Source organism: Quercus suber, unplaced genomic scaffold, assembly GCF_002906115.3.
Source record: "Quercus suber isolate HL8 unplaced genomic scaffold, Cork oak 2.0 scaffold_148, whole genome shotgun sequence".
NCBI classification, from domain to species: domain Eukaryota; kingdom Viridiplantae; phylum Streptophyta; class Magnoliopsida; order Fagales; family Fagaceae; genus Quercus; species Quercus suber.
Genome location: NW_027069609.1, coordinates 484,784 through 495,806, shown reverse-complemented (window position 1 = coordinate 495,806; position 11,023 = coordinate 484,784). Strand labels below are relative to the sequence as shown.

At 37.5% G+C, this 11,023-nt stretch overlaps 1 protein-coding gene across 1 annotated transcript; it reads left to right on the top strand.

The window, feature by feature from the left end:
* The first annotated feature begins 3,135 nt into the window (after positions 1–3,135).
* LOC112040215 (sister chromatid cohesion 1 protein 1) lies at positions 3,136–9,642 on the top strand. The gene is made up of 20 exons (XM_065777088.1): positions 3,136–3,188; positions 3,672–3,740; positions 3,843–3,901; positions 3,993–4,037; positions 4,147–4,166; positions 4,275–4,351; positions 4,496–4,616; positions 5,448–5,602; positions 5,753–5,853; positions 6,915–6,988; positions 7,089–7,241; positions 7,528–7,693; positions 7,777–7,859; positions 7,949–8,135; positions 8,257–8,332; positions 8,485–8,618; positions 8,794–8,878; positions 8,973–9,085; positions 9,216–9,303; positions 9,408–9,642. The coding sequence occupies exons 1-19, from the start codon at positions 3,136–3,138 to the stop codon at positions 9,296–9,298; spliced, it is 1,854 nt and encodes a 617-aa protein (XP_065633160.1). The 3' UTR covers positions 9,299–9,303; positions 9,408–9,642.
* Positions 9,643–11,023: the final 1,381 nt, after the last annotated feature.

Below are 11,023 nucleotides of genomic sequence, written 5' to 3'. Positions count from 1 at the left end.
ATTCAGGGGTTGTTCCAAACTATCTAAACCAGACACTTATCACCCTTATTCCCAAGTGCAATAGCCTTGAATCTCTCTCTAACTTCCAGCCAATTAGCTTGTGTAATACCATCTACAAGGTAGTGACCAAGATCATGGTCAGCAGAATCCGACCTTTTCTGCCTGATTTAATCTCCCCGCTCCAATCAGCATTTGTTCCTGGAATGAAAGGTCTTGATAATGCCATTATAGTCCAAGAGCTTATTCACACGATGTCAAAGAAAAAAGGCAAAACAAGGTATATGGCAATCAAACTCGATTTGGAAAAAGCCTACAATCACCTTGAATGAAGCTTCATTAGAAATACCTTGAAGTTGTTCCATTTCCCCAATCATCTGGTTTCTCTGATTATGAGCTGCGTGTCCACGACGTCTATCTCCATTCTATTTAATAGGGGGACCCTGGATGCCTTCCATCCATTGAGAGGAATCTGTCAGGGCGATCCACTATCGCCTTACTTATTCATCTTATGCATGGAAGTTCTTAGGGCATTAATTGAGGGTAAGTGTCAAGAGAATCTCTAGAATCCAATGAAAGCTTCTTAAGGTGGGCCAACATTCTCTCATTTGTTTTTCGCCGACGATCTTATGTTATTCGCTAAAGCTAACCGGAAAAATTGTGTTGCCATTAAGGATGTCTTGGAATCCTTCTGTGATCTATCCAGGCAAAAAATTTGTGGTGAGAAGACTCAGGTGTTTTTCTCTCCTAATATGGACCTGGGTATGAGGAATGACCTTTGTGATGTGTTGGGTTTCAAATCTACCCATTCTCTCGGGAAATATCTGGGATTCCCCATTACGCATAGAGGAGTCCAGCAAGACTTTGGCTATATCTTGGAGCGTATCCAGAACAAGTTAGCGGGCTGGAAAACAAACCTTTTGTCTATTGCAGGGAGAGTTATCCTTACTCAGTCAGTAACCTCCACTATCCCCAACTATGTGATGCAAAGTGTAGCTCTGCCTCCCAAAATCCTTCAAGGAATAGATAAGCTAAATAGGAACTTCATTTGGGGTTCGTCGGAAAATAAGAAGATTCATCTCATTGGCTAAAGGAAAATCACAAAAGCAAAAGAGGAAGGTGAGCTAGGTATCCATGCAGCCAAACCCAAAAACACTGGCCTGTTAGCCAAGCTTAATTGGAAGTTTCATGCGAAGAAGTCTTCTTTGTGGGTGAGAGTGTTGACAAATAAATACCGTAGACAAGGAAGTAATCCAAGGAGTACAACAAGCTACTCCTCCTGCTCTCCTACCAGGGCCGACCTTATAAAAGGAGTGGACATATTTCAATGGGCTCCAAATGGTTAGCTGGTAAGAGCAATCTTCTATCTCTTTGGTTTGACAAGTGGCTGAACATAAGCACCTTAAGAAGTCTAATATCAAGTCCTTTAAACAAAGGTGAGGACAATCTTATGTTGAAAGACATTTCGAGTTTTTTTGGGTGGAATTGGGAGGGTTTATCCTTTGAATTTCCTGCACATATTCAACTGGAAATAAAGGCCACCCTTCTTCCTTTTTCCAATCAAGGCGGCGATCGTCTTTCATGGTTCTCTTCCCCTAATGGTGAATTCAAGCTCAAGGAGGCTTACCGCCTGGCTAATTAGGATGATAACATTGAGACAGGCCATATTTTCAGAGGGGAGTGGGTGTGGAAAGTGCAATCCTTACCCAAGATCAAGTTTTTTTCTCTGGCAATGTTGCCATCAAAGTTTATCAATCTGAGCTATCCTGTCTAAAAGAGGTATGAATATTCCTTTTTTGTGCCCCATGTGTAACAATGCTCCGCAAACAATCTTACACACCCTAAGGGATTGCCCCACAGCACAAGTGCTTTGGAATTCATTAAATCCCCTGATTCAAAAGAATTTGTTTTATAGAGCTAGTCTGGTGAACTGGATGAAGCTAAACTATCAAAGCTCCAAGAACAGTTGCATCTCGAGCATTGAATGGAGTATCCTCTTTCCTTTTGCTCTTTGGAGTCTTTGGCTTCACCGAAATAGTATTGCCTTTAAAAGAGCTCATTCCCACCAGGACCGTAAGGCTGAAACGTTGGCCAAAGCAACTGAATTTTTTTTATATTGGAATCAATGGGAATCAGATTCGAACCAAACAAAAAATTCAGGTTAGATGGCTTTGCCCTCCTCCAAAATGGTTTAAGCTAAATACAGACGGATCTTCCTTGTGTAACCCCAGCTTGGCTGGTGGAGGTGGAATCATTAGGAACGAGAAGGGTGAATGGGTTAAGGGCTTTGCTTGTGTAATCGAGACCACAACTAGTGTGGCAGCTGAACTTTGGGCTCTTAAAGATGGCATAAGGTTATGTATTGCTCTCAAACTATCAGCGGTGGTGATTGAACTTGATTCTAAGCTGGTTGTTGATCTCTTAAAGAAAGAATTGAATAATCCTAATGATAATGATGTATTGGTGGCTGACTGTAGGAACAGCCTTAGGATTATTCCCTCTACTAAGATTCAACACTATTATAGAGAGGGAAATAAGTGTACGGATGCCCTCGCTAGACGGGGTGCTTTCCTTAGTCAAGATTTTTCCATTTTTCTTGATCCCCCTTCTGATGTTGCTTTTCTTCTCAGCCTTGATGCGGCTGGAGTTGTGTATGACCGGTTTGTTTCCTCGGTTTTAGAGGCCAATTAGTTTTTGTTTAATGAAATATCCTTTAAAAAAAAAAAAATGGCGGTGAAAACTGAAAAACGGTGATACTGTGGGGCCCAGAATCCCATAACGGTTGCGCCTGCGAGTTCACTATCGTTACGCGCAACAACAAGTACCCCCTCATCCCTCCACTCAGCACACTCCACCTGTCATTCATTTCTCTTGTTCCCCTTTCGTAGTACAATTAATTCCACTCCTCTCAGGTCATTATATCCTCTACACTTTGCTTGCTGTCCTAGCGGGCAATTAGTTAGTTTCAGAGACTCAAACACGCACCACTCTCATTTCCAGCTCTCTCTCTCTCTCTCTCTGCAATTCTTCAATTGCCGCCATTGAAGAATCTTCTTCTTCTTCATTTCCTCTCTCTCTCTCTCTCTCTCTCTCTCTCTCTCTCTCTGGTTTAAGCTCCGTACACTCAAATTCTAAAACATGTTCTACTCGCACCAGCTTCTGGCTCGGAAAGCCCCGCTGGGGCAGATTTGGTAGTCAAAATTCATTGTGTATTCTATTTTGATTCTAAATTGAATGTATATATATCACTGTACTACGTTTTTGAACACTAAAGTGTACGGACTGTAAATTGTAATTCCACGCATTTCCTCTATGTTTCTACAACTTTTTTCACTGAAATTCATATGAATTTTCTTTGATTGTGAATCACTTTACATGCATTGTTAATCCTTCGAAATCGGATTGTGGTTGCAACGAATTTACTATGTCTCTGTAACGTGAATTTCTCTGGTACTACTTTTTGTGATTTGTTTGGTTGAATTTTTGCGTAATTTCCATGAAATTGAAATACATGAGTCATAGTATTTGAAAACTTAAGCTGTGAAATAGTAACTTAATATGAACATTTATTTTCAAACTACATGAATTGGATTTTATGAAACTATGGCGCTGAAATTTCTTTAATATTGACGTTATCTCTTTGGATTTTTGATCTCTCTGTATGTGTTATAAAGGATGGCTGCAACAATGCACGCAAAGATCAATCGGAGAAAGCTCGATAAGCTCAACATCATCAAGATCTGGTAATTATTTAATTTCCATTTTAATTTCACTGATTTTCTACTACTTCAATGTCCTCCTATTTTCTCTGCTTAATTTTCGAATTTTGCTTCAAACTTTTACAGCGAAGAGATTTTGAATCCATCAGTTCCTATGGCTCTCAGACTCTCCGGAATTCTCATGGGTAATAGTCTCTCTCTCTCTCTCTCTCTCTCTCTCTTTCTCTCTCTATTTCCATGCACTCACAGAGAGCCTCTCTTCCACTTTATTCTTAGGTGGCGTTGTGATCGTCTACGAGCGGAAAGTCAAGCTCCTCTATGGTACTATTTGAATCCTTATTTTGCTTAATTTCAAATCACAATTTCATTATTTGGATTTCTGAAGAAACTGTTATATCTAATTCGGTTTGTGCTCTGCTTTGCTTCACAGACGATGTTACTCGTCTTCTGGTACTTGACTTTTACTTCGAACTTCTTAACCAAAAAAAAGAAAAATGAAATTCTCACTTTCTCTCACTCTTTTTTTTAGTTTAAACAAATTTTCCAAAATAATCTCAGGTTGAAATAAACGAAGCATGGAAAGTGAAAGCTCCTCCAGATCCCACTGTCCTACCCAAAGGAAAATCTCATGCCAAGTCAGCCTCTGTTTCTCTCTCTTTTGTTTTTTGCGAAATTGCGAGAGTGCAAAAAAAAAAATGGGGAAAGGGTACGAAGGTAAATTTACAGAGAGTTAGTTATGCTCATATGGTGTGGCCCTTTGTGTTAATTAATGTTTGTAGGAAAGAAGCAGTGACGTTGCCTGAGAACAAAGAGACAGATTTTGGGGATATTGAGCAGTCCCTTAATTTTTCCAACACCACAGCCACCATGGGCTTTCAACAAAACACTTATTTTGCCTTGGTATGTAACAGAACACCCTGGCATTGCCAAAATTACCAAATTGTATCTATTATTCGTACACGATCAACTCTTTTACCAAGTCCCATTAAGGTTAATTATGTAATTTCGCTAGGATTGGAGGATTAAAGTACCAAAAAAAAATAATTGAAAAAAAGGTGTCGTAATCCGAAGAGAAGAGAATGACAGTGTGTGTCTTCTTCAGCTTTAGATGTTACTTAAAAGGTCCAACGGTGAGTAATTTTCACGCTGACTGGGAGGTGTTTGATAAATTTACCCTATCAATCATCAAATATAATACTTTAGGTAATTGAGGTATGCATGTATGTATTTTTAAATATTGCTATAATCTTGTAACTTGATCATATGACTTACTGTGATTGTGGTAAAAAGTATCTGTTCAGCCTTGTGTGGAGCTGTGGTAGCTTGCAAGTAAATTTCTAGTCTACAATCATAGGAAGAAAAAAAAGCTGTCATATTGACAATAATGCAGAACACACAAAACTCAGTTTTTCTGCATTTCAAGTTTTGCTAGTCATTACTATGTGCACGGTATGCATTAAGTTCATGAGAAACATTCTGAAGAAAATTATCAAGGAAATAGTGGAAATTTCTTCTATTAGGAAGAGGCCAATATATGGCTTGCATAAGTCATTGTGGTTTGCATTAAGTTGCTGCAGTGCAGGTTATATGTACTGGGGATCAAATCATACGTGTAGACTGTATGGTGGTTACAGTCCAGACATCTTCACTGATCAAGAAAAAGAAATTTCAAATTAGGCTTTTTGAAATATCCTATAAAATTACTTATGCAGGTAACTTTCTGTGTTGCAGCGACTTGATAGTGTGGATGAACCTTATATTAACGATAATGCCAAGGAGGAAGATCCTAATCAAAACTTTCATCAAGCTAATGCTGATAATATCACCTTATTTGAACGCTTTGATTCATACCAAGCTAATGCAGATCTGTACAATCGCTTTGAAAGGTTAATCCATTATCACGATGCATTGTAAATTTTTAGTTGCCTGCATTCTTTGTTATTCAAATCAAATGGATTTTCAGGGCATCATTTTGATAAATCGAATTGGAATACATATTTAAATTTCAAAATTTTGCATGAAACAACCTCGTAACTGTACATTCCTCCAATCACATCTACCCTGTATTTTGATAATAATACACAAATTCCAACAACACTTAAACCGTCCCCACCTCCACAAGAAGAGCCTCAAAGAGGTCAGTGCGATGATGCCTTCAATGCTTTCAAGCTTAAATAATGCAATACTCTTTTTGTAAAATATTCTTAGAAAGCAGTTAGGAAACTAACAGACACCTACATATTCACTTCAACTGCTCACTTTTTTTTTGCCCATTTTTCACACCTATATATTCCCTGCTGTGACAATTAAGATTATGCAAGTAAAAGATTGGGTTCAGGTTCAGAGAGATGGCATAGTGAACTTAATTTTACCATTTGAAGAAATTAAGTTCTCCTCTTAGCCATTATTTACAGAGATAGTCCACGTTACAGAGCTGAATTTGTGTTGCTTTTGTGTTTCTTCTCAATATATTCCCGGTTTGATTTATTGATTGATTGATATACAAAAAATTCTTGGCAAGGATAAAACTAAATATATTCAAACTGTTAATATTTAAAACATTAAGAACATAAAACAAGAATGTAAGCACCACAAAGTATGCTTTCTGTTCAGCATACCAATCCCTCTACCCCCTCCACACCTGCTTACAACCCCAAAATACTTCTCTTGAAAAGTATCAGATAATGTAGGATGCGGGCAAGAGCCTTGTAGCTCAATGGCATAGCAAAGAAAAAAAAATCATGCATTTCAGGTTTTCTTGAGTGGTGCTTTTGACTTGGAAAACTTGGCTAGGTTTTTGGAATGTTAAGTTGGATGTTTACAATAAACTAGTTGCTAGACTTTTCTTAGTTCCATTGGTATTGACGGTGTATTAGCACCTGTCTCATATAATTTTGTTCTTTCTTCTTATATTTTTTCAACTAAAACATTGAACCTTGACATGCTGGCAAAAACGTTAGATTATTATTTTAAACGCGCACAACTGTTTATCTTAATTTGTCACTCTCAAAAAGGAACAAACGATCCCTCATCTTTTTTATCTCTCAGTCTCTCCCACATTTTTATTTGTATAAAACTTTTGTTTGTCTCAATAAGTTAAGTATTTCACATTTCACAATTATGATGAAATTCATGGAAATTATCGTTTGTTATTATGTAAAAAATGACAATGTAGTTGACCTCCAAGACCTTCTGCAGCTGATGAATTTCAATATGAACAACCAGATCACCAGGTCAATCAGCCATCTCATGAATGCAAGGGAGCTAGACAGGTAGCATGATTTAACTGTATGTTACCCAGCAACCATCATGTGAAGAATATGACAGAAGAAATAATAGAAACTTAACCAACCAAGATGTTTGATGAAGCAGGATCAAGAGAGGCTGGTGCCAGTAAAAAGGAAAGCAAGAAGACCACCAGCATCTGCCATGGATTATGAACAGACCATGATTCCTGGTCATATATACCAGTCTTGGCTTCAAAATGCTTCAGACATTGTCTCAAGAAGAGGAAGAAAGAGAAAGGTTTGTCTGTGATATTTGGTATGCATCCTTCAATTTGTTCCATTCTACATGTTGCAGATATAGATGATCTTGACCATAAAGTTATGTAATGATCAAAACAAAATTATAGTGTGTGTATGTCTCACACTTGTATTGATTTAGGATATCTACGACAATATTTTGAACCATGGAGATGTTTTAAAGAATGATGTACAAAGAGAGCTTTTATATAATATATAGAAACCAATTACCTTAATATTTAAGCAATGATGCAGTACAATACAAGTTTTTATGCCCTTCGTTGCAGCATGCGGATATCATGTCTACCATGAAGATAGTTAACCTCATGGAACTGCCACCTGTTGTACTAATTGGTGATTTATTTATAAATGGAGATAGAGCAGTCTATTATCCCCCACCCCTTCTGGAGCTATGGATGAAAAGCATCCAACCTCCCCATGACTCAGCTTCTGGTCAGTGTTACTCATTGTTTATTTCAAGAATTTCCTCATTAAAAGAGATATAGGAAATCGATAAATAGTACTTTTTCATGCAGAAAGAACCTCTCCACCCATGCCCCCAGAACCATCGTCATCGTCAGCTCCAGAAAGAGTGCATTTCCAAGACCCAAAGGGATTTGTAAGCCATTCTACGTATCTGTTGGTTTACTCTAATAACTTCCAGTAAAACAACTTATTCTTTGTCTGATCATCTATTCAAATATGAAGCCTTTTGAAGATTTTCATAGTGGAGTCGGCTCTGAGTCACTGGGAGCTCCCATAGAGAAGCAACGGAGAAATATTGTCAACAATGACATACCAACTGAAATCCTCATGGACGAACTAAGAGCCAACCTCATGAACAATGGGGTGAGGGTAGGTGAAGCCAATCTGATGGTCACACCTGGAAATTCTGGTATGATGCATCTTTGTTTAATTTGTGTTTATATCTGTCACTTTTCTGGGTAAAGTTTTGGTAGAATCAAATGTTTCTAAGGATACTCCACCAATTTTTTTGCCTCATGTAAATTCTGGAGATGAAGTAAGATCCATTCCTAGCTCAGCATCTGGACATGGTGGTCTCTCACATAATTCAGAAGTCAATTCCGGAAGGTGAGTGGAATATAAATTTCACCAAATCCATTAAAGAAAAATAATGTTAAGTAAATTGTTCATTTGGTGTTGTTAGTAGAAACCATTAGGCACATGTAAGCTCATTCAAAAGCCTATATTATTGAAATACTGACTCTTGATAGATCCAACAGGAAAAGGCCTTATTCGTCTTCAAGACACAGTAGTGGTGGTCTAGAACCCGTAGCTGAGGAGAATCCATGGAACCACCCTGACCCAAATTTCAAGTTATCAAGGCTGTCTGAAAATGGCCTGACACCTGATCAAGGTATACAACTTAGCAATGCTTCTCATTGTTGCATGAAACATAGCTTCGTGGTATTTCCCAAGTCCGGAAAAAAGAGAAGGTTGCCGTAGGTTGCCGGCCAACATATAATTTAGTCACTATATTATGAATGGAACTTGAACATCTTAGTTCACATTATTGAACTTCTTTTTTGCAGAACTATTTGTGGAAACTGGAGTGACACAAACCCAACAAGAAAACATCAAACTCCCCGTTGACATTATAACTGATTCTATCCGAATGTATCACTCTCTTTTGATCTATTGAATTCCCCAATCCAAAAGTAACTTTGAGTTCATATTAAAGCATGTTCTTTGCACTTAAAAAAAACTACAGGCAAATGAAAGCACATTTTGACACACCAGGAGCCCCTCAAGTAGAATCCCTGAACAACCTAGCTACCGGAATGAATAGAAAAGGAGCAGCTTTGCTCTTCTATCAGACTTGTGGTACACATCCATACATGTTACTTCCCTGCCTACTAGATAATATGTGCTTACTTTGACTGTTCAAAATTAGATCACTACTTGCAAATTTCAACTAACTAGATACTACCATAACTGGGAATTTGATTTGTAGTTCTGGCTTCTCGTGATATCTTGAGAGTTGAACAAACAGTGCCATATGGGGACATTCTCATCTCTAGAGGAGCAAAGATGTGACGGATGTGAGCACCTCAATTTCACATTTTTCTTCTATAATTTTGTCTTTTCCACACTGGTTTAGGGCATGGAGTTTACAATTACATCTTTTTTTTCATTTTCCTTGCAGCTTATAAATGCCGGAATTGACACACTTATTTTTAGATCAGGGAAGTAGTAAAGGTAGATTAAAATAGGTGGGGGGTCACCCCTGTTTATTGCGGTTAATTCCGTATATTTAGTGATTTATGTAGGAGTCCTTTCTGGTATAACAAGAATTTTAGTACTCTTAATGTTCTTCTGTTCTAAACCTGACACGTATTTCACTCACCAAAAAATGAGTAATCACAGATTTCTTTTTCCTAGTTTCTAAATCTCAAGTGTGTTCTATACAACTAGTTAACAACCCCCCCCCCCCCTTCTTCTTCTTCTTCTTCTTCTCTCTCTCTCTCTCTCTCTCTCTCTCTCTCTCTCTCTCTCTGATTAAAATATATGATGGGTGAATGGTGGTTGAATGAAATTTGTCAAGAAAGATCTCACCAAGAATTCTTAGTTTTGAATTGTTGTTTTTAGCCAAAAAGGGTGGTTTAAGTTATTAGAAAGAAAGAGACAATTATTACTAAAAAAGTGCAAAGCTGGGGACAGCAGGCAGAAATCATAATGGGTACTTTTTTTTTTTTGCGTTAAACTCACACGCCATTATCAAAACTGCATGTAATAGTGTGTAATCACAGATTGCTTTCTCCTAGTTTCTTAATGTCAAGTGTGTTCTATACAACTAGTTAACAACACCCCCCCCCCTTCTTCTTCTTCTTCTTCTTCTCTCTCTCTCTCTCTCTCTCTCTCTCTCTCTCTCTCTCTCTCTCTCTCTCTGTGATTAAAATATATGATGGGTGAATGGTGGTTGAATGAAATCTGTCAAGAAAGATCTCACCGAGAATTCTTAGTTTTGAATTGTTGTTTTTAGCCAAAAAGGGTGGTTTAAGTTATTAGAAAGAAAGAGACAATTATTACTTAAAAAGTGCAAAGCTTGGGACAGCAGGCAGAAATCATAATAGATACTTTTTTTTTTCCGTTAAACTCACGCGCCATTATCAAAACTGCATGCAATAGTTGGTAACGTGGAGCAAGTTATAAATCCAAACACACACACCCCATTGATGTGGGACAAGCCCATGATGGATACATTAAAACTTCTGCTTGACACCTTGTTTTGCATTCTCATGAACAACTCACTATCCCACATGCTAGGAATATCTTATTATGATACCTTAGGTGCATGCACGCGCTTTGACCGTTTCTACATGAGAACAAAAATAGGACAAAGTTCATCAGCACTTTCGGTAAGTAGATTAGAATGCATTCGGGAAGTGTGATTAGAAATTCTCTAGGATTTTTAGGGTAACTCTACTATTGAATTTTAAATTCCTAGTCATCAATTTTGAAATGAATAGAAAAGATTTTGTTGTCACATAATTATCATTTAAATGAATTGTTGACCATCACCATTCTAAGTATCTATTTAAATTAGTATTAACATGGCAAAATCCAACTCACTTAGTCATGTTTGGTGTGACAAATTCAACTCACACATTTCAAAATATATAGTAGAATTTTAAATTCTTCATGGTGAATTTATTCTAAAAACTTTAGAGTATCTTCATCCATAGTTGTCATGTTTAGCATTACATTCATATGGTACAATTTCATCCCATCATTTTTTTTTTTTTTTGGTTAAAAATTTCA